The 24129-nt window shown below is 44.4% G+C and overlaps 1 protein-coding gene across 1 annotated transcript; it reads left to right on the top strand.

Annotated features, from left to right (window-relative positions):
* The first annotated feature begins 83 nt into the window (after positions 1–83).
* On the top strand, positions 84–14869 carry LOC306982026 (uncharacterized protein). The gene is made up of 47 exons (XM_079581770.1): positions 84–138; positions 792–836; positions 926–979; positions 1051–1104; positions 1179–1232; positions 1332–1385; positions 1455–1508; positions 1600–1644; positions 1723–1776; positions 1879–1923; positions 2002–2055; positions 3137–3235; positions 3310–3354; positions 3431–3529; positions 3607–3660; positions 3732–3839; positions 3982–4035; positions 4109–4207; positions 4274–4327; positions 4409–4507; positions 4820–4873; positions 6068–6121; positions 6201–6254; positions 6327–6380; positions 6457–6501; positions 6570–6668; positions 6737–6844; positions 6914–6967; positions 7237–7290; positions 8969–9022; positions 9099–9152; positions 9224–9331; positions 9401–9454; positions 9521–9574; positions 9659–9820; positions 10810–10917; positions 10991–11098; positions 11170–11223; positions 11298–11405; positions 11479–11532; positions 11614–11721; positions 11788–11841; positions 11910–12017; positions 13284–13632; positions 13833–14023; positions 14099–14341; positions 14421–14869. Exons 1-47 carry the CDS (start codon positions 121–123, stop codon positions 14565–14567), a joined length of 3936 nt encoding a protein of 1311 aa, XP_079437896.1. The 5' UTR covers positions 84–120; the 3' UTR covers positions 14568–14869.
* The last annotated feature ends 9260 nt before the right edge of the window (positions 14870–24129 follow it).

Raw genomic sequence — 24129 nt, 5'->3', positions numbered from 1 at the left:
TATGTTCTGATTGATTTCATTGTTAATAAATGTGTAATTATTGTCTGTGTTAATCTTGGCGTTTAGGCTGGATTGCATCAGATGGCATCAGGGTTCAATGAGAAGTCCACTGTGAGCGCAATGGTGTCTGCGGCCAGGGTGAGTCTGCGAGGACTTACAAACGTATTCAAATCTCAATGATCAGCTTTGCATGCTGGTGTGTCCTTGAGCAAGACACTGCAGAAATGGGGGTCTCTTACCTCAGAATTGTGTGTCATTTAAAATCACATTAAAAACCATGAAGACGCATACAAAAAACTAAAATACAATTTTCATACAATTCAATCTCAGATACTTTATGCATTGCCTTTTGTTTCTGAAGGTGCAGCGGAACCATAGACTGTAAAGTAAAAATGGACTAATTATAGCATCTTCCAGAAGCTGTAAGGAAATGACTACTGGCTCCGGAAAGGACTTTCCGTCGAGACTTTTCTGGCGCCTTAAGTTATTACTGAACACAAGCTCGTCATACTTACCTTCACGTATTTGTCCTAACGCACAACGTCCTGTTTTTTTCCCCTTTTACTAGTTTCATTTTTATTTTCGCTCTACCTAGCCAAACAGCTAGCATGAATGAGCTTTGGTTAGCCAGCGCTGAACACAAAGCCCCTCTGTCTATTCTTAATGTACAGTCTGTACATAACATAAACGGTCCCTATGGTTTTGAAGCCATTTCTAAAAGTGACCACACACTGACCACATACTGACCACATACTGACCACACACTGACCACAGATCTTTGTGTTTCTCAGGGAGAAGCAGGACCACGAGGACCCCCTGGACAGCCCGGTTCAGCTGTGAGCACTCATCTATGAGCTGTTACTGTACATTGGTTTGAACCTTTACGATAGATAAAAATGATTCTTCTCATTTTGATTTGTCCCAGGGTCCACCCGGAGGTCAGGGCATCCCAGGGGAGGCCGGGGATTCAGGTCCTATGGTAACGGTGACATTATAAGAGAAATGATGAAATCAAACGGCCAGTGAATGAGTTGTTGTGTTTGGCGTCAGGGCGAACCAGGCCACAGAGGACCAGACGGACCTCCAGGGAAACCAGGACCTGATGTAAGGGAATGATTTACATTATACTCTCAGCCAGTGCATCCTCTTCATATTTATGTACGCGCTCTTCTGCGTAGGGAGACTCTGGAGCTGCCGGTGCTACAGGAGAGCCTGGTTTCCCTGGATCTGTGGTAAGTTCATTTGTTTCTTTGCAACAGGCCAGTTTTCAAGTCTTGCTATGTGTTGCTTTTGTTGGGAGCACCTTGACCATGTTCTTGTGTGTCCTGTAGGGGGCGAGAGGGTTTCCAGGTCTGCCCGGTCTACCTGGACTCAAGGGTCATAAGGTCAGTCTCGAACAAAAGCTTTCACTTTCTCGATAATGATATATAATTATACGCATGACTCCTCCACAGGGCCTGGCAGGTTTGGTCGGCCCAAAGGGTGAGGCTGGAGCTGTGGGACTCAAGGTCAGTCTCACAAATCCAGTCATATATTTTATAGCAATTATCAGAAGGATGTGACCCCTATCGTTCCTCTTTCCTTTCTCTATCTTTGCAGGGGACGTCTGGTACCCCTGGTCAGATGGGACCCCCAGGCCCAGAGGTCTGAGGCCACATTTCTATATGAAATCGTCCTGGTTCAAATGCATCTGGTTTCATGTAAGTTTCTGGTGTTTCTCAGGGTCCAGCGGGAATGCAGGGCGAGAGAGGCCGAGCTGGACCGAGTGGACCAGTGGTAAGTATTGAGCAGGGGTTAACAAAGTAATCTGAGAGCATTGGTGTTCATGTTTAAACCCATAGAAGTGTAAAATATGGTTATGATTCTGTTTTTCTATAGGGCAAACGTGGCACGCCTGGTCATGTGGGCAAACCTGGTCCTCTGGTAAGAACTCTCTCACAAACAGACTTTCTTATTCGGATTTGTTCTTGGTGATTTGTTATGAATCATTTCTGACTGCAGGGGCCCATAGGAATCAATGGAATCCCAGGATTTCCCGGAAGCCCTGGAATGAAGGTAATGTTTAGTTGTTTTAGTTGTGCTTGATCAGAGTAATGATATTCCATTAGAGACTTTGTTCACGTCACGTTTCAAAGATTGCTAGTTTGATTTGATTTCCACCCACAGGTTAGCATTACATTACAGTTAACAATAACAGAGATTCAAACAGTGTGAAACATGGGTAAAATAATAGGAGATGAGCTGTAGTAGTTGGTCAAGGGCCAGTGTGGTGTGTGAAAGTGACATGGATCACAGCATCGAGCCGCATCAGTTCTCCAGGGCCTGTCAATCAAAGCCAAAAGGTCAAACTTTCAAACCCTAGAGAACAAAAACCAGCGTGGTTAAGAATATGATGCTGCCCTCTGTGCTGTCACAGAACGGAGGGCTATTTTTAGAAGAAAATATATCCTTTGGAGCCAGGCTTGTTCGTTGTTTTTGGGAGATGTAAAGTGTGCGTAGGATTCCATATTTCAGAGTTCCTTACAGAGTCGGTCTTAGCCACTAGGGGGCGGTATCACAGCAGTGTCAGCACCGGGCATCAGGACCAAGGAGAGGTGCTGTCCTCGCTCATTGGTCTGAACGCAGCAATGTTTAGGAATGCTGTCATTTTATTATGTTCATTTTAAAGGATCTATATCCTGCTATTTTAGCCATTCCAAAGTTAAGTATAGGCATTTATATGAATGATTGTACCTCTACCGCTATGGAGCACTCATTTCTGTGATAAATATAAGTGTTTTCTGGAGGTATATTTCAAACCCGGAAGACAAAACGCTTCGATTCAGTTAACTCCGCCCCCTCTCTCCACACATACAACTTTACGTAATATAAATAAACAGCAATAAGTGAAGATACTTCACAATGCAGTTATACGGAGTTGACATCTGCAACACAGTTTCATAAATGGCTAACACACAAGCTAATATGCTAACACACAAGCTAACACGCGCTTGGACTGACTCACCGCTCTGGTCCATCGCTGTTTACATTGTGGGACTTGCGTTGGTTATAAAAGTTAATCCACTGCATAACAACATGGCTAAAAGCTCTAAAAAAATTTGAACCTGCAACATGACTTTTGTGTTTCTTTGCTCAGGGTGAGGCAGGACCCACTGGAGTGAGAGGCACAGCAGGACCACAGGGGCCCCGCGGAGATTCTGGCAATGCCGGACCTTCGGGATCAACTGGAAAGCAGGTCTCAGAGCTCATTCCATCACAGTTAAGATAAATGTGTGGTGTGGTTTTAACGATAGCGCTGTGTGATCTCAGGGAGCAGAGGGACCTGACGGAGGCCCGGGACCTCGCGGACAAGCTGTAAGTTCCTCTTTGATGTTAGATGAACGTACCCCTGCGTGACAGGACAGTCAGAGACCGGTCTCTTTTCTCTCAGGGGTTGGCAGGTGTGCAGGGTGCCCCCGGCCTGCTGGGTCCCCCTGGAACCCCCGGCCCCCAGGGAACCACAGGACTGGAGGGACAGAAAGGGCAGCTGGTGAGAGCATCTTGAACGTGTCTGTCCATGATCGCACAGCTGTTGTTTCTCACTCGTCCTCACGTCTGCTCTGACAGGGAGACGCCGGGTTCGCTGGGTTAAAGGGAGAGCCAGGTCTCAAAGGAGAAACTGTAAGTTGTGCTTCTTCTAAACTCTTAAGAACATTTGAACTTTAATATAACATGAATCTGTTGTGATAAAGGGCGACCACGGAACTCAGGGGCCACTGGGGCCTATGGGTGATGAGGGCAAGAGGGGCCCCAGAGGAGACGGAGGGGACATCGGGCCCCCGGGACCCCCTGGAGAGATGGTAAGACTACTGATAAACAAGATAACAGAAGGGTTGAGTGACTTGATGATTAGTTGAGAGCTGAATATAGTTGTGACTGGATGAATGGAATAGAAAATGCAGTTTTATATCAAATGTGTTTAATATGTATCTAACCTTTCAGGGAGTTCCTGGAAACCGAGGGTTCCCTGGCGCTGACGGTCTCCCGGGTCAAAAGGTACAATCACACTATGCTCCGTCATGACCTCAGTTTAGCCCGAGCCTCATGTTCTGTTTGTGCCACGTACCAGGGGGCACAGGGAGAGCGAGGACTGCCCGGCTCTCTTGGGGCTAAGGGACTAGATGGAGATCCAGGACGCAGCGGGGAGTCAGGTCTAACAGGAGCGCGGGTAAGTTCTGCTGTTTCCCCAACTGTGCTGTATATATATGATCGAAGTAACATCTTTGTCTTCCAGGGTCTGTCAGGACTGATCGGAGCGCAGGGGTCTGAGGGAAAGCAAGGTCCATTGGTGAGTGTAGTGATTCCAATGACATTTTTCACATTTTCTCGCGCTTGTGTCCGTTATTATTCAGACTTTGTGCGTCCCCAGGGCTCAGTAGGAGACGACGGAAAACAAGGTCCAGCTGGCTCCACCGGTACAAGAGGAGGGACCGGTCCGATGGGTCTGCCCGGACCGAGGGGACCCGCTGTGAGTGGATTCTGTTATAAATTTTGAATTGTCTGCAGTCACAAAACACAACAAAGCAACGGTTACTCCCCACGGTTACCAGCAGAGGGCGCACCAGTCAAAAAGACGGTGCTTTCACATGTTTTCTGTAGATACACTGAGGGTGGCGAAGGTTTTATTTCCATATTTGTACGTTCTTGGCTGCCTAGAAAAGCGTTTAAAACCTCCCATGCTACGAGGTATTAACCCTGCAGCTGTTTAAACTCCTGTTGTTCTTTTTATGTTGTTTTAAAAATATAAATGATCCTGATTATTTTTTGTCTTTGGTTTCAGGGCGATGCTGGAAAAGCTGGAGAGGCTGGAAATGCCGGACCGCCTGGGCAGAGGGTACGATGATGTCAGGTCTAGGGCTGGGTACGGTCAGACAATATTAGCATGGTATCAGCAAAAAGGTTGAGGGACGACCGGTATTGAAAAAATAAAAAGTATCGAAAGCAGGTACCAAAAAAAATATCTTTAGATCCATGTTTTGATGCTGTTGGTGCAGGGACAGCAATAAAAGCAGTGACTTGTTTGTTTCCCCTTAGACATTTTTTTTTCTCCCATTTTTTTTCATTTTATTTATTCTTTTGCAAAATGTTTGCTCAATTTTTCTAAAAAAAAATTTGTGACCCAATTTTTGGTTTGGTTTTTTTATGCTCACCATTATTACTAATATTTTTCCCATTCCCACATTTTTCCCATTTTTTTTTACACAATTTATTCCCCCCCCCCCCCCCCCCCCCCCCCCCATTTTTTACGGAACTTGACCTTATTTTTCCCACATTTCTTGACAATGGAGCTGAACCAGTGTTAATTTTGACAACAAATTTTATTTTAGTTTTAGTCTTAGTCTTTTGACTAAAATGTAATTTAATTTTAGTCAAGATTTAGTCAAAAAAAACGTTTCAATTTTAGTCTAGTTTTAGTCGACTAAAATTGCATGTCAATTTAGTCGACTAAAATTAAGACTGATTTAGTCGACTTATATTTATAATATTCATAATAATCATATTTCATCGTGGTCCTCGACTTCATGGAGCTGTTCCCACATGAACAAAGCTCAGAGCTGATCCTTTGACAGAGAATTTAAATTAAATGAGGCTCTTTCAGACGCTCAATAGAAGTCTGGATGATTTTAGTCTCTCCTTTTCAGTTTTATTTAGTCTTATTTTAGTCGACTAAAACATCTGGACATTTTAGTCAGTAGTTTTAGTCTCATGAGAAACTTTTAATTTAGTTTTAGTCCAATTTTAGTCGTCAAAAATATCACTTTGACTAAAATTAAGATTTTAGTCGCCGAAATTAACACTGAGCTGAACCCCATATTGTAAATGAGCCGATCTTCCACACATTATTGTTCTGTTTTCTGGTTCTAGACGACAAATGTTTTAGCACAGGTATCGGAAACAATATTGTTGAGGTGTCGGTATCGTAAACCAAGTATCGTTAAAGTACTGTAACATACCCAGCCCTCGTCATGGCTCTAAATACCAGTACTGTGATGAGTTGTTGTGTATATTCACGTGTGGTGTGTTGTAGGGTGTGAACGGTAAAGACGGAGAGACCGGAGCTGCAGGTCCCCCAGGCCCCGCCGTGAGCACCTCTTACACCTACAATCCATCTACATGAAGACAATAAATGACTTTGTTTGACTTTGAATCTTCTTTTCCAGGGCACGGCGGGAAAGAGAGGAGAGCAGGGACCTCAGGGACTCAACGGCTTCCAGGTTAGATCACACATGATGATGCCACTTGTTGAAACGAAAGACCTTTTCTATCAAACCATGTTGTTTGTTTAGGGATTGCCAGGAACTGCAGGCCCTCCTGGAGAGTCAGGGAAGCCCGGTAGTGAGGTTTGTGCCCCTGGTGTGTCTCATAGTAAAGCCTGCGCTGCTGTGGGCTTGTATAACTGTGGCGTTGTCTGCGCAGGGGCTGGCGGGTGAGGCCGGGGGTGTGGGTGCCACCGGTGCCAGGGTAAGTCTCCGTTTGATTTGATTTACCGCACCCCTCATCTGTTTTTATTCAACTCTGTGTCCCTGCAGGGAGAGCGAGGCCCCCCTGGAGAGAGAGGCGAGGTGGGACTAAACGGACTCCCCGGACCTAAGGGCGGCGCCGGAGCTCCTGGATCAGACGGACCAAAGGTGTGATCACCGGCCAGTGTGTGTTAAAATCCACACGCGGTGTATAACGCTCATGCTGTTTGCCTCAGGGGGCCGCGGGAAGCAAAGGCGGCGTCGGAGAGCCCGGTTCTCAGGGGCTGATGGGAATGCCCGGAGAGAGGGGCATCTCAGGAACACCAGGACCCAAGGGAGATGCTGTGAGTTCTATCAGTCAGTCTCATTCACTGTGCATGACTATAGCCTTCTGATAAACGTTCTTCTGACAGGGAAGTGTGGGAGAGGCAGGACTCGAAGGCAAAGCCGGAGCTGATGGACCACGGGTCAGTTCATTCTTTTCACTATTTCACAATTAGAGGAAGGTGTGTCACAATATATACATTTAGCACTATATCGCATTAGAAAACTCCATAAAATGAAGAGTATAATTAGGTTTAGTTTGTACGTTTGGCACCTGCAGTATTTATTTGGTGAAAATCTCTCATCAGTTGCATGTCCTGGTGTATCACATGTCATTTTGATCTTTTTATCTCTGTACCTCATCTGCCTGAACATGAGGAGTCAGGTCATGTTGTGTGTGCTGTGTCTCTAGGGACTGGCTGGTCCTGTGGGGCCTCCTGGATCAGGTGGACCTAATGGAGAGAAGGTCAGACTCTTTATTAATCAGTCATTCATTGTTTATTCAACACTGGTCATTCACCACCTGCTTGGAAATATTCATGAACAAGTGAAGTAGAGCTGTTTGCAGATACTGAAACCTGATCTTTGTCTAGTTGTGGAACTTTTTTGGTCTCCTTATTGTAAACCTAAACATTTGTTGGGAAAAACGCTATGCAACTATATTCTTGTGTCAATATCATGACCTTGTAGGCGAATAATTGACCCTGGAAGTTGTTAAATGTTCCCATAAACTTGTTTCAGTGAAGAACTTGGATGCTACAAATATGTTAGGAAAGTAGAAATGAATTTGAAACACAGCTCACATTTTAATTGAGTGGTTTCCTCTTTCATTGTTTCTTTAATGCAAGGCATTTGGCCCCTGTGCTCGGTATTCTGCATTGTAGCATGATGCTAACTTCCTAGAGTAGCGACTGTTTCCTGTCTGTGTTGATTCCTTTGGAGAGTAAACCGTGTCTTGTTGGAATAAATATTTAAACAGTACATGGCAGAAAACAAGCCGCTGTTGGATAATCACTCTCTAAAATCTTTACTCAAAAACTCAAGCTTCACCAAAGGAGACTTCTGTGTTTATAACTGTGGATGTTTTTAGCCTTGAAGCTAAAGAGGGTTTTTTAAGTTCACTTTAAGATGTGGACAGGAAGTAGTCACTACCCTACACAGTAAAAACATGGTTAGTGCTAGATCGTCTGCTCCGGAGGGACAGTCTGCTGTGAAAACGTGAGATATCATGACACAAATTAAGGTGAGGGCCAGGGAAATGGTTAACCTCTTAACTCCCGCCTGAACCGAGAGGATCTTTTTCCTCACGTCGTCAGATTTTTTTCATTCAACATTTTTTTGTTGGGTATTCAACTCATTTTTGTAACTTTTTTGTCATTTTTTATCACATTTTTGTCATTTTTTCGTTAATTTTTTCGTCAATTTTTAATACATTTTTTTGTAATTTTATATCACATTTTTGTAAAAAATTTTGTCACATTTTGTCACATTTCAGTCATTTTTTCGTCAATTTTTTATAAAATTTTTGTCACATTTTTTAATTTTATGGGTCAATTTTTTAGACATTTTTTGTAATTTTTTTGTCCCATTTTGTCACATTTTTGCCACTTTTTCATAAATTTTTCGTCCCTTTTTTTTTCAATGTTTTCTCACTTTTTTCTCACATTTCCATCATTGTTTTCGGCTCACTTTTGTTGCTATTTTCACAGCTTTTTTTCCAGAAGCTTTTGGATTGGGGTAAAGCCAAACTGGAGAAAATGTGCTCGGTTCAGGTGGGAGTTAAGGGGTTAACCTTAAGAATTAGGGTTAGGATTAGGATTATTTGTATTTTTAGACATCATGTGGATCATGGATCATGTGTTCTCACTTGTGTCCTTAATAAAGATTGCATGAATGAATGAATGAAACCCACTCATAGATCTATACAAACTCACAGCAGACCGTCCCTCCGGAGCAGACGATCTAGCACTAACCTAAAAACATTCAGTGGAAATGAATGATCCTTCAGCAGACATGACTGAACTCACCCTTTTTGTATTTCCACATTTGTTCATATTTAGCTACATAAATACAGTACAAAAGTTCAGGAAGTGACTTTTTCTACATTCCTGCTGTAAATGAACTCAATCATGAACTGGTTTCAGGGAGAGACTGGACCACCAGGACCGACCGGCCGACGAGGAACCAGAGGAATCGCCGTCAGTAACGCTTAACATCTACTTTCCTAATTTAGGTTAAAGTATATTTAATCATCTTATTGTTCTTGGTGCACAGGGTTCCACTGGAGATCACGGTCCCACTGGCCCCGCAGGATTCCCTGGACCTTCTGTAAGTCTTTCATCATCAGACACAAAGATCTCCACAGGACGGGCGTAAGAGCTGGGTTGTGTTGCCTGCAGGGACCTGACGGCCAGCCTGGAGTGAAGGGAGAGACCGGAGAGGCTGGTCTGAAAGGAGAGGCGGGATCATCGGGACCCCAGGGGACTGCTGGCAAACCCGGTGAAAAGGTGCGTTCCACATATGGTCTGATGTTTGTGAATGTGAACGCTGAGATCCTGAAGAGCTGATGTTTCCAGGGGCCAGTGGGAGTGACGGGCCTGAAGGGAGCGAGAGGCACACAGGGACAAACCGTAAGTACATCACATACTCACCTAAACCTCACAGTGCTTTACTAACGTGTACACACCTTCTGACAGGGAGCGCCTGGCTTCCCGGGACTGCCTGGAGGTATCGGGCCAGCGGGTGCTCTTGTGAGTGTCATTCGTATATTTTATGTATATTATATCTGATTATATCCGTTCTTTATTGTGTGTTTTGTGCTCTTTGCTGTCCAGGGCGCAGTGGGAGCGGACGGGCCCATGGGTGTCCCTGGTAAGCGAGGGCCTCCTGGGGTGCACGGAGAGAACGGAGCCGTGGGACGACCAGGAGAGAGCGGCTCTCCGGGGCCCGCGGGACCTGCAGGAGAGAAGGGAGACTCTGGAGAAGACGGGCCGCCGGTATGTTACAGCCGTGGATCTACAGATGCACCGATCCAGCTTTTCCTCTTGCGATACCGATACTGGGGTTTGAGTATCTGCCGATATTCGATATTAACCGATGTCAATGATCAATTATAGGCTGTCTATCGGCCGATTTTATTTGATTAGATTAGTTTAGGTGATCCAATCGTAGCTTCTGTCCTAGACTTGATTTGTTGCCGCTAGCTTTAGCATGCTATTGTTAGCCACAGCATTTAGCGCGGTGATCAAAGATAGATACAGACGGCATCTCGTCATAGAAGGGGGCGTGGCTTCGCCGAGGGGGAAAATAGAATCTTTAGAGAAACACAATTCACTCTTTTTAGCCATTTTCTGGTGGAATATGAACCTATTTATCACATAAATAAAGTCAGGTGTAAATCGGGCCCATATGGATATTTTCTCACAGCAGATTGTTCAGTAGAAGTGAAAAAACGGCAGTTGTAGCTCGCGCTAGCTATCCGTTAGCATTAGCCCGATGCTAACATGTAGCATCAAGTTAGCATTCTCAATTTTTTATGTATTTATGGGCTGTTGAACCACTTTGCTCCTCCCCATGTCTTTGTTTCTTTCTTTAGTAAAAAACGATATTCATAATTCAACATTTGTTAAAGTAGTTTTTGAATAATTAGAGAAAGTTTCGATTTTTCTCCAAATTGTTTTCCCCCTTAACTGTTTTCAAACATGACCATATATGGGCGAATCCAGAGATGCGTCTGTATCTATACACCTGTGGAAGTTTAAGCTAACTCCCTTCAGAATGAGGTACAGGAAGTCCATATTCACTGAGGTTTAGTTGGTGTAAGTTGTTTTCATAAAGCGGTGAGAGCCAAAACAAGAATCGGTTCAGTATCGGATATTTGTAACCGATACCCGATATCATATCATCTCCGATATCCAATAACAGTATCGTATCGGTGCATCCCTGCGTGAACAAGCATATGTATAATTCTAGACTTTTATTTAAGGGCCCTGATGGACCCCCGGGGCCTGCTGGAGCTTCGGGTCAGAGAGGCGTGGTGGGCGTCCCAGGGGCCCGAGGAGAGAGGGGCATGATGGGACTGCCAGGCCCAGCTGTACGTACCACACGCGTGTTTACATAAATGCCAGTGCGTTAGAAGTGGATCTTCTTCTATTGATGCTTTTCAGGGGGCGCCGGGAAAACCAGGAAGTTCCGGAACACCAGGCTCCAAAGGCCCCGCTGGAGGTGTGGGTTTGCCCGGAGCTTTGGGGCCACGAGGAGAGGCTGGACCCGAGGTGAGGGGAAGGGGTTTTGTAAAGTCTGTTGATGTGAGGATGGGCTGACACGAGGACTGTGATCCTTTCAGGGGGTCGCTGGTGCTGAAGGGGCCCCCGGTAAAGACGGTCTTTTAGGACAAAGGGTAAGACGCTGAGAAACACCCCACCTTTACTGCACTCAGGTTTCACATGTTGGGATTGTCTGTGTGAATTACAGGGAGATAAGGGGAACGCTGGTGCGGAGGGTTTGCCTGGTCCCGCCGGGTCTGCAGGAACCGAAGGGCCCGTCGGATTCACTGGAGGCCCGGGACAAATGGGCCCCAATGTGAGTGTGCACAGAATACATTTCAAGTATTTCTACCACGATTAGTGTTTGTTGATTATTATTTTGTCGCCAGGGGGACAGAGGACCCCCGGGAGCTCCTGGAGCCGACGGAATCCGTGGCAAAGTGGTAGGAGTTTGAGCCTCATTGTTCTGACCATGTTTGCTCTTACACTGTATTACATGTTTATTATCACACGGCTTCACTCAGGGACCCCAAGGCCCTCAGGGGGAGAAGGGCACAGTGGGAGACTCCGGAGAGAGGGGTCAGAAGGGGCACAGAGGTTTCACTGGGCTCCATGGATTACCTGGATCTACCGTAAGTGCACTTAAAACTGGTCTGACTTTTGGCTTTGTGACGTCACTTGTTTCCCTTTTATTCCAGGGTCAACTGGGAGATGAAGGCTCCAAGGGAATCGTCGGACCTGCCGGATCAAGGGTAATTTCAGTTGGAAAGACGAAAGGAAAAGTGCATTTCGGAGAAAGTTAGATATGTGTCTCAAACAGGGCCCCCCAGGAGTGAGTGGCCCCCCCGGGAAAGAGGGAAACATGGGACAGCCCGGTCCTATGGGTGCCCCTGGAAGCAGAGGCTCACCGGGAGACCTAGGAGTTCAGGTAATGTCACACATACTAGAGAATTAAGCCGCATTTGGACAGGACCAGAACGGTGCTCTAACCCCAGACCACTTTGGCCCCTGGTGGACGTTTGCTTTTGGACTGGTTTGGTCCCCTTCCCTTCCCTCCTGATTGGACCTGACCAGCTCATTCACAGGACAGCTCATTGGTCAAAGTTAAGCAAAGGGAGGCACTAGAAAAAAGATGATCTAATATTACTTACTTTGGTAAAATTGCAGGCCCAGGCAGTCAATTACACACAATCTATTACATTAAACTAATCTAAACATTTAAACTACAGACTATCACTTTAATGTTGCGCTACTATGATTAGCTGAAAAGCTATCTTCTTAGCAACAGCTGTTTCCGGGCACTCAGAAAGAGAAAACACAATGCATGTCTTGATCTAACTCTAGTTACACTACAAAAAGTAAATATCAAGCATTGGCTTAAATGACTTGAATTGAGGAAATGTATCTTGTTTGGTTTTCACTCATTTAGACACTTTTCCTGATCGGACCGAGTTTGCTTTGCTTGTTTGAGGACGTTTCAGACCAGTTCTAGGGTAAATCTCGCTTGAAATAAGAAAGTAAAACTGCCAATGAGACAAGACCAATTTTCTTTCCCCATTGGCAAAGAAAATGACCTGAAATAAGGACGAAATGTATCGAAACGAGTCAGAAACATCTCAGAACAAGTGAAATAATCTAGCACAAATGCCCAAGAAATTCTTAACCAGTCAAAACAACTAAAATTTGGATTATTATGCTCAAATTGAGATGTTTATACTGATCTAGTTAAATACTTTTTGCAGTGTAGAGCTATTGCCTGAATTATTAGAACAGGACATAGACATTGAAACAACAGATGTGTTATCTTCACTTAATAATACGGTAATAACAGGGATTTGAGTGAGAGATGATGGCTGCTCAATCTCCTCCTTCAGAACATGTTCCCCCGTGAGGTGGGCTGAGCGGCAACAAGCCTCCACTGAGCTCCAGGGCCTGTCAATATCAGTCTCAGGCTCACAATGTTTAATTCTAGCAATAAAAAATATGATCCCTTGCCCAGCGTTGTCACATGGGGGTCATAGCATTAAAAAAAAAGACAGTCTTTGGAGCCATCCATTCCTTGCCCTTTGGAGCAGGGGGGAGTTTGATATTTTAAAAAAAGGAATCCTCCTGTTAGTCAACTCAATAGCGGTCTAGAGTGGTTCATCCTAAAGAGTTCTCTCCTAATCGAGCGTAATTTAACGTACTTACCCAGGGTCCTCCTGGTGAGCCGGGCCCCTCAGGCCCCCCCGGACCCCCTGGCCCCCCCACATCACCTGTAGACGACCTGTACGCGTCTCCCCTGGACTATGACATGATGGAGGGCATGGCTGCGGCAGAGGCGTACGCAGAGGGTCCCGTGAAGGCCGACCCCCCCGCGTTCCTCCCTGAGATCAACAAAGACGAGGCCCTGCCCAACCAGAGGCGGGCCCCCCGAGGAGTCCACGCCACGCTGAAGACGCTGAGCGGCCACCTGGACAACCTGCGCAGCCCAGACGGCAGCAGGAACAACCCCGCCAAGACCTGCCAGGACATCAGGCAGTGCTACCCCAGCAAACCCACTGGTGAGCCGGCGCGGGACACTTTTCTTCTCTCTTTGAGTTCTGTTTATGCCTGTCTCATTTAGGGTTAGGATTACACACGGATATTCAAACCATCATTTTGTATAAAACACAGTCAATATAATAGAAGGAAATACACAAATAAATAATACTTCACAAAATACTGTACAAAAACACCCTTGTTAATCCACTTGTGTACGCAGGGGAGTACTGGATCGACCCAAACCAGGGCAGCACGAAGGACGCCATCAAAGTGTTCTGTAACATGGAGAGCGGAGAGACGTGTGTTTCCCCCCAGTCTCCCAGTGTCCCACGCAAGATGTGGTGGACCAAGTCTGTCCCCACCCCCAACAAGCCCGTGTGGTTTGGAGCTCAGATCAACAATGGAGCTAAGGTTTGGTCACATGGGTCTGACAAAGTCTTTCAAAAACGTTTGCTCGCTTTAATGTACATGGTTCATTTTTTCCAGCTGACCTATGGGAACCCAGAGGACGCTCCTAACGTGTTGGCGGTGCAGCTGAAGCTTCTGCAGCTCCTCTCCAGAGAAGCCCACCAGAACCTGACGTACCACTGCAGGAACAGCCAGGCCTACAAAGACGGGAAGAGCTCTAGTCTCAAGAAGGCGCTGGTGCTCAAGGGCTCCAACGGCCAGGAGCTGAGAGCGCAGGGGAACCCGCGGCTGCGATACTCAGTCAGCGAGGACGGCTGTGCGGTGAGGAGGACACATTCACCTCAAGGCTAGGCGTGTGTATAACTATGAGCACTAATAATGCTGTTGTCTTGTGTGTCAGACCGCTAACGGCCAGTGGAGTAAGACAGTGCTGGAGTACAGGACTCAGAAGTCAGTCAGACTGCCCATTGTGGACATCGCCCCGCTGGACATTGGCCGGGACGACCAGGAGTTCGGCCTGGACATAGGACCTGTCTGCTTCTCCTAAGACATCCTGGGACATCAAGGGACATTACTGCAGAGCGGACACAAGCGGTCAGGCTGTCCAGAGGAGTGAGACGGGACCAATCCCGGAGCTGGTAACGTGTTATTTATTGTGTCTAAATTTGAGAGGACATGGGCGCGTGAGGAGACAGAGCGATGGCGAACGGTCTGGTGCTACAAGTATTACATAGGTTTTATAAAATAGGAAAACTGAAGTTGATATGTTCTTTATTGATTTGTTTAACCCCCGAGGCCAAACAGGGCAAACATATGGCAATATCTGTAATAAAGTCCAGCTTGAACTAAGTTATTGTTTCAGAGTCACGTGTAAATGGAACTTGTCACTGTAAATGATCATTGTGTTGTTGTGGATGTTCAATAAAAGTCTTTGTTTGGTACCACTGTACTGTTCACAGAAGATATGAACTTTTCAGAGGGCCATCGCATATAGTGGTTGACATAGAAGTGCGGAGGTGCTGGGGGCTAGGACATATCGTTTTTGATATATTGCGATATTTTGCAGCACGATACGTTATCAATACGTTTCTGGTGATAGTTTTGAGAAGTCCTCGTGCGCTGTAGCACCTACAGTGTCAGCACTTTGTTTCTTTACTTTTTGGAGTCCAGCATATCGGTTGTGAGCCGTTCTGCTTAAAGTGTGATTTTTGTGCTGAAGCTGTAAACCACTGCGTTAATCAACACTCAAAGTTAATTTGTAATAAGTTATTCCTACAGCTGCCAGCAGGAGGAGCCCCAGGCAAAGTCTTCACCAGCTCTCATTGTTACTATTTAATTTTTAAAAAAAATCTTTCAATTATGGAGAAATTATAAAATGTAAAACACCACTGCTGAGGCACCAAAATAATGTTTTCCTGTCTATTTTTAAGCCAAACACTGTCACACAAATAAATCACTTTTAATGATAGTGTTTATAATTATTAAAAAGATTAGCTTAATGGTTACAGGCACAAATACGGAGTGTGTATTTGCTTATAAAGCCAAGTTAAGAAAAGGATAAGAACTGCATGGGCTATATTTCTGTAAAAAGGGGAAATAAATGGGTATTTATGTGCAATACAATAATAATAGCAGCGTAGGTTATTATCATGACTGAGCCATGTATCCTATCGTACCACAGGGGCGGACTGGCCATATGTCCATTCTGGAAGAGCACAGAAGGGCCACTGGCTCTCGGGCCACCGGTCCCGCCTTAACCGAGCTTTACCCAAATCTAAAAGCTAAAAAGAAAAGCATCAAAATAGCGACAAAAAAGAGGATGAAAAGAAAACAAAAATGTGCCGGAAAAGCAACAAAAAAGTGAAAAAAAATGTGATGAAAAGTCAACAAAAACACGACAACAAAGCAACGAAAAGGCCACAAAAATGTGACAAAACCATGACAAAATGATGATAGAAAAAAGTGACAAAAACACAACAAAAAGCCACAAAAAGTAATGAAGAAACAACAAAGCTATGACAAAAAAAATGTGGCGACTTGACAAAAAGTTAAAATCACTTTGTAGGTCTCCGCTTTCAAATGAGGCATTACATTGTTGCTCTCCAGCCGAGAAGCTTTTAGATTTGGGTAAAGCCGAACTGGAGAAAATGTGCTCCGTTAAGGCGGGTGGTAAGTGCGCATTTACGCTAATTTAGGGCAGGCTGGTCAGAGTCCAGGGCTGTTTTTCAGTCGCAGTCCGCCACTGTCGTACTGTGATGTACCCAGAGGTTCCCACCTCCAGTGTCCACTAGAGGGAGACATTAAATAAATGTTTATTGGTTTATTTGGTGGGGAAAGTGCATGTTAATGAACATACATGGGTCTCATGCATGTAAACAAGCCACATCCATGTCCCCCATGTGCACTCACAAACACTCTCATTCATCCTGGCCTATTGTACATGTTTTTAGTGGTAGGGGAAACCGGAGTGCCCGGAGGAATCCTGCACTGAGAGAACATGCAAACTCCACACAGAAAGGCCCCGTCCCTGGTGGGAGTCGAACCCGGACCTTCTCGCTGTGAAGCACAAAGCAGTTACCGTGCCGCCCTGGTTTGACCTTAATGTTGTCTCTAATTCGTGACCTTTTTGTGTCTACTGAATCGAGTGCATTTGCCAGCTCGGGTTGAGAGCTGGGCGTTTTGCTTACATTAGTGGAACAATGTCTCAGCACTAACCTGCGGAGAGGGGAGGCTCAGAGAAGTGGACGCGAGCAGGAAGTGTCAGCCCCGAGAGGTAAGAGGTCACCGAGCACATGTTTCTGGTCCACGCCTGGTACTCAGCGCTTCCTGCTCACCCACTGCACATGAGAGCGTTATTTTAGTCGCCGTGGCTATTTTCACGGTGGAAAATCTCCGAAAGTGCTGTCAGGGGTGACCGAGGGGAGAAGAGTGGAGTGGATTCTGTCAAAGTAGGTGCTGCTCATCATGGGTTGAGATCAGCAAGCACCACCCAAGCACAGATCATTTCCCTTGGCCCTTGAGATGATTTCTTACATTTATTACAATCGAACTACCACCTGCCGAGGAGAAGAACTGTACTTTTCCATCAACAAAGAAGCACTGAGAGAGCGGGAGCTTCTGAAACGGGTGGGAGAAACCGTCAGAGCACGAGGCACCTTGAAAGCTAAGCAGGGCCTGGTCAGTTCTTGGATGGGAGAGCCTGGGGTGAACGTAGTGAGTGTGTGAGTGACAGACTGGTTGCCTTGCTTCCGTCTGTCTACTCCAGGGCAGCTGTGGCTACAATTGAAGAGTGAATGAATAATGCAATGTAAAGTGCTTTTTGAGTGTCCAGAAAAGTGCTATATAAAACCGATGCATTATGATTAGTAGTAGTAGCTAATTTTCTCTTGACGTCTGCAGTTCTATGTAAACTAATACGAGTGAAGGGGCGGGCACAACGCTCCCACGGGAACTTCCAGAATAAAGGGATTGAATAGGCCTGAGACCGAATCTGACACCCCCCCCTCTCCATCTCTCTCTCCCATAGTGTCAGGAAGAGACTGATGAAAAACTGAATCTGTCATTAATAGAAACATTTAAATTAAGGCTGTCAATAGATTCATTTTTTTTAATCGGGATTATTTTTTCTGTTTTTCTGTTTTATCCAACTTAAAACACTTACATTTAAAGCATGTGATTACTGATTTCACATTTCATTGACCAAATCCATAGTTTCATATTTATGTGAGAAGCCCAACAGCTGAGAACCGGGATCTTCAGCCATTTCTGAAGATCCCGGGATTGATAACTCACTTTTTAGAGACATTTTCTTTTGTGCTGAACCTTTAGGACAGAAACTGCAAACTTTTAGGTTCATGAAGTAGAATATAAGGACAATTTTTTTTTTTTTTGTTGAAATAGGATGATTAAATTACTCGCAATTAATTATTTTGCGATTAATTTGTTTCGTGATTAATTCATGATTAATGTTGACAGCCCTAATTTAAATTAACATGAGCCTAAAACAAAAACACAGCTGTCAGGGCCTATTAGTCGTTATTATATTACTATATTATTATTTTCCAAGTTAACAGAGTACAACTAGTAGCAGGCCTAATGAAAGGAACCTTATAAATGTGGAAAGGGAATGTAATGTATAAAGCATATCAATCAATAGTGATGGTGTTCCAGTGCAAGATGCTTCAAGTTGAGACGAGAAGAAAAGTACCAAATGATCGACAAGGGAGCAGTCTTAAGACAATAATGTGTCTGTTAATATTTTTGGTTGTTTTGTCTTTCATTTCTCTTGAACATAAGATACAGATGTGGGAAAAGTCCCACATACCAACATACCAAGTCCCTTAATCAAACTTCCCATTCCATAAATTCTTGACCAACAATTCACGTCCATCCCACAACTGGCCAGCTTTAATTAGTCCGATGTCTTATTTTTCTCAGGCAGGAAGTCAAGGGTTGCCACTTCCTGTGTAAATATCAGTTCTTTTCTTGGTCCCCTTTCATCTGTGTGCGTGTGAAGACTGCTGCATACACGGTTCATTTAGGACAGCTTCTAGGAACTTAACCTTGCGTATATTCTGTGCACAGAAGTGGGCCCTCAGGAGCCACTGACCCTGAGACGCACCGGTCTGTGCTGCCCATTGGAGACAGACCGCTTTCCCAGAGACACTCTTCCTTCCCCCATCCCCACCCCTCAAGTGCCCTGCTTCTGTGGCCGCCAAAGCATCTGGAAAGTGCTCTGACTGAATTAAGTGTATAGACAAACGATATTGTGATAGAGGTCGTTTGTCTATACACTTCATTCAATACAATTCTGTTGTTTGACATGTATTTTGACACTTCATCAGAATGTAGGCCGCAAAGTCACATCATTGTCTGTCTGCCACGACGTTGAACATTCAATAATCTAATCCAGTGATTCTCAAAAGACAAAAGTTTAACAGCTCTATGCCAGTCTGGGGCAGCTACAACTGAATACAATGATCCCCAACCGTCCCGTGCCGTGATGAGCTGCTTTTCATGTGTCTTTTAAAAGTCTATGGTCTATTGGGCTTTTTTCATTTTCTAATCAGTGGTAAAGGTCATAGCAAGTGGTGAACAGCAAGTGTTTTTTAATCAAATGCACGTTTATAGGTCAACTTTTTTTATATAGCACTTTTCATGCCCATGGACAGTGGACATGGACACTGTCATGTCTTGTCTGTCTTGTCTGTCTTGTCTGTCTTGTCTGTCTTGTCTGTCTGTCATGTCGACCAACCCTTGCCTATAAAGCAGTTCTGAACAAAGGCAAGAACTGAAGAGGAACCCAAAAACCACCATAGTTTCAGAAACACTGGACTAATCCATTATGTCATCATTACTATGAGTGAGTTGAGTCAGGGGCTGTTCCCTTTACAAAACACAATTTAAGGAACTGATGTTGCTGAATCAAGTCTAATATTGAATTTCTTCTGAAGTTCTGCGTAGTTTCCATCTTACGCAGTGACTCATTCAGGTTCAAATTTCATTCTCGTAAAGTTAATTAAGTCTTCATTAAACTTAATTAAACTCAACATAAGGTCAAAGCAAATCCAGACATCTACACCCTGAAATAAAAGGAGAAAAAGTACATTAAATCCGACTCATCAAACCTCAGTGAGCAGCATTCATTAGTGAAAGTACTTAGAGGATAAAAGGCTAGGAGAGATAGGACACCCCTGACTACACCCCCACTGTCACATACCTGCTCTGGTTACTTACACTCAGAGGATGCAGGCTTTGGGGAGGGTTCAGTGTTTCCCAGCTGGAGGGCGGGTGTTAAGGGGGTGCATTTAGGGGGCGTGGCTAGACAATGGCAGCTCCGGACAATGGTCGGAAACGGGAGAGGAGCTGGACACTTCCTGTTGGCAGCCGGCAGGAGCCCGCACCCTCAGCAGCGGAGAATCAGCTCTTTAACACCCATATGTTGGAGAAGTTCTGTTGATGATGACTATGACTTAAGACTGACGGTTTATTGATCTTTGACTGCTTATGTTAAAATAGTTCATGTTTTGTCTATACTGTAATTAATTGTTATTGTTCGTATCTCCATTTTGGGCGTAGAGAACAGTTGTTTCCTCACTGCCCTCTTTCTCTCCCTGTGGAAAACTCCTCAAACTCCCATCTCCTCATTCAGACTCTGATTTTCCGTAAGACCACCTGACCCTGGAGCTAACCCATAGACTCTGGTGTGAAGGAGCGTTTTCCGGAGGTCCACCCATGCAGTCCCCAGGACACGTCCACTCGGCCTGGACGCCCTGATCACGCCCAGTCCTGTCCCCCACACCCTTCATGTCCAGCCAATAACCCTCTGCAAGCCTCTGGACATCTTGGAACAAGCCAAAATGGGAGGCACCTTCTGAATGTGGGAGTATTTTGGACTTCATTTCATTGTGTTAAAGGACTTGGACATTGAAACAAAAATGAGATCAATAATCAACACTCCACAGGCTCGGTGTTTTTCCAGGGCGAACATGACAAATGGGAAATGGGATGTTTCCTCTCACACTGGAAGACTCCCTTTAATAAACACAAGAATGAAGTCATTGGTCTATGATACAAATTCTTTTTTCCCCCCCAATTGCTTCAAGTTAGTATGAATTTAAAATGTATATTTATATTTAATGCCATTACATTTCAAAATAAATTGAAAAAGTCAGTGTTTGTGGATCAAAAGATTGAGAATTCACTGCTGAACTGGCAAATACCATATTAAAGGGCTCAACACACAGTGTTGCCGTAGCGATGACCAGAACGTCACATTTTACTCTGATGGAAAAATGTTAAACTCCATAATTCAGCGACATGCACTTATTCTATCTCTTCCAAGGAAAGCCTGGTGAAGAAGATCTAGAGAAGTGAGGAACCAAAGGTTATCCTACTAACTACCTGGATAACCTTTGTGGATTTACAACCCGAAGTAAAATGTAAAAACATGCTTCAGTTTGCAGATCTAGTGTGATACAAATTCATACAAATTTTTCGCTGTCGTGTGTCGAGCCCATGAGGTGAATGCCAAAAGACAACATGCAGACATTACACTTGGCGAGACAATAGCCTTGACACAGAGGATGCATGGAGTCAAGTGCCCAGGGCTCAAAGAAACAGGCCACCGTTTTCCCAAACTGCAATATGTTCTTACCTGAGCGTAGACGAGTTGATACGTACCTGTCTGGTCTTTATGTGGAAGAGCTTGGTCACTTCTAACTTCACCTTGTTTGGAGCTATAGGAATACATTGGGAGAGGCCAAATGCTAACAACATCTTTGGTCTCATTGCGTGACTGAGGGCACCTACAAAGACCAGACAGGTACGTATCAACTCGTCTAAGCTCAGGTAAGAACATACTCAGTGTGTAAAAACGGTGGCCTGTTCCTTAAAAGCAAGAGCAAAATGAGCTAAAGTTGTAAACTCAAAGAAGGAGGACACCACTTCATGGCCTAAAAGTCATCTTGTAGTTCTGATAGAATATGGTAAAAAGCTTTTAAATGGCTCGTATTTTAAGAGTCTAAATTTCTTTCTAATGCATCAGCAAGAAGCGGAAATAACGGCAGTAAACAGGGTTAGTTATGAGCCCCATTTCAGCAAAGGGTATTCTTAGAAACAGGAAGTCCACACAACAGCTCCATTTCCTCAGCAGGGGCTTCCACTGCGGTAAATACAAGCAGCAGGGGTTTGCCCAAGACATCCCTCTCCCTAGACACCTCTACCTGCCGCTCCAGATGTCTGAATTGGATTAGGAATAGATTTGTTCCCCCACAGAGTTGCTCCTGCTTCCATTATCCATAAGAAATAAAGCCAGTTTAGAAGTTGGTCAAACTCCAAATGTGTTCCATCTGAACTGGGCATGATGGGATGGGGTCCACCCTGGATGAGATGAATCAGCGTGATGAGAACTGCCTTGGCCGACACTCAAAATGATGATGTCAAATCCTCCATGCCAATGAAAGAGTGGTCACATTGTGCTGTGAGTTTTATTGTTAAGCGTCAGGCAGGATGAACATGCCTGACGTTGAGTAATAATGGCTGTAATAATGCAGCCTCTTTCCTTCTCGTACCTGAGCACTTGTGGAGCTCTGGCTCAGGACGCACTCACACGCCCGCCCGCCTTTGTCCCAGAACAATATTGGCTCGAATGGGAATCCACGGAGGTCAGCGCTGGAAACCACACCCTTCTATATTTTCTTCCATATGTCTCCAAGAGCAAGGCCGAGGAGGGCGGGGGCGTCTCAAGACTCGACATCGGAAATTTCTACTGGGCAAGTTTATTTACACGGGTTTGAAAAGAAATATTGTACAATTGGTCAAATACATTCCTTAAATATTCATATTAATACTATATGACAATATGTACATATATTCACATGTACAGCCAAGCTTCTCGTACATATGATAGAAAGACAGTTAGCTATCTGCGCCTGTTCCCTAAAAAAACGGAGCGTTCTAGCCCATACAAATGAATGGTGAAGCCTGTACCTATATTAAAGTATGGCGACATGTCCGTTTCATGGCATTTATATCATTTCTGTGGTTTCTGTATCATTAACATATAAGATGATGTTTAGTGGCCACTCGATGTGTATCCAACCCACAAAAAGCAGAAACTTAGCTCATTATGATTCAGCAATTAGCTCAGAGGCCACTTTTATACGCTAATTTGTATCTGAAGTAAAAAGATCTGTACGTTCATTGAGGATTTCTTACTTTGACATCACCTGAATGCGGTCGATGGTTAACAACTGCTGAAAACATCTGGATCTTTCATGATTTGTTTGACGGCTAAATGCCAACGGCTATAGGAAAAATACTTTGAGCAAGCTAACGAACGCTGAAAGGGTTACCAGCCTAGCCGACATGCTAACTGTCTGCGTACATTAGTGGCTGAGGTGGGTAGTATTCAGCTACATTTACTCAAGTAGCCTACATGTACTTAAAGCAGTACTAAGTAACGTGTTTACCTTAATAAATCCTTCCCGTAGTCCCTGTGGGGGTAATACAAGTGTTTATGGGATGATTGGAGGGTCTTTCATCTCCCCCTGGTGTCTCTGGACAGAAAACCATGTTTGCAACTTGACTGCCACCGGTCCGGAGAAAGCAATACACACTAATGTAATCACAAAGAAGAAGCTAACATGCTAACGGGCAAAGCTAACTGCGGGCTAACGTCACTTTAAACAGTATTTACAGCCAAGTTTGAGTGATTTTTTTTTTCTCCATTGTATAATTGGATGCACAGTAACCCCCTTTGCCTTTCCTGTCAGCGTAGTATTTACTCTCCAAGACAATTAATAAGTTAAAAAATCGTAACTTGCAACCTGCAGTTGCGCTTATGGCCTCTAGGGGGAAGAGTTACTTAGTACTGCTTTAAGTAACTTTTTGAAGTAACTGTTCTTTTGCAAGTAGTTTTTTTTTCAGTTTGTAGTATCTGTACTCTTACTTGAGTAAAAAAAAAGCCGCTGTGTGAGTAAATCTTCATGTGACAAATTTCTATTTTGGTGCAGACACATTTCTTGCTTTGTTTACTTAATAGATCACAATGATTTTTCTCATAATTTATGTCACTACTGGACTTTAATGCTCAAGCAGTTACTCAATAATCAGACTACTTAGGTCAACATTTTTCCCATGTACTTTTTTACTCTTACTTGAGTCATTATTTGGCTTCTCTACCCACCTCTGGTGCAAATGTCGCTTCTCCTTTATTTCTATGGTTGTACAGCCTGAAAAAGGAACTTCCAAGAACTGGGTATCAACAAGTTTTAAATCAAGTCAAGTTAGGAAAATTGTCCGAGAGATAAACAACTCACATAATCTCTCATTATCTTTTGGAAGCCTGAAGTCCATGTACAGAAAAGTACAGCAGTGAAGCCGCATGCATAGCGCTGGTATAGGCACTGAATATAGTCAAGTTAAAACACATTAGAGCTGAAACCTGCAGCTCCTCAGCAGTGATATGACCAGCATAGAACAACAGTGGTTGACTTGAAACTTCAATCCACAATCGTACAGTGAGTAGACATCCAGATGTGCACATACCTGTTCATCAATATGATCAGAGGTGTGCAAAAGGCCATAGTCCCAGCTGTGTCTTTGTA

This window comes from Gobius niger (genome assembly GCF_951799975.1).
Source record: "Gobius niger genome assembly, chromosome: 23".
NCBI lineage: Eukaryota > Metazoa > Chordata > Actinopteri > Gobiiformes > Gobiidae > Gobius > Gobius niger.
The sequence above is the reverse complement of the archived record's forward strand: the minus strand, read 5'-3'. Positions and strand labels throughout refer to the sequence as shown.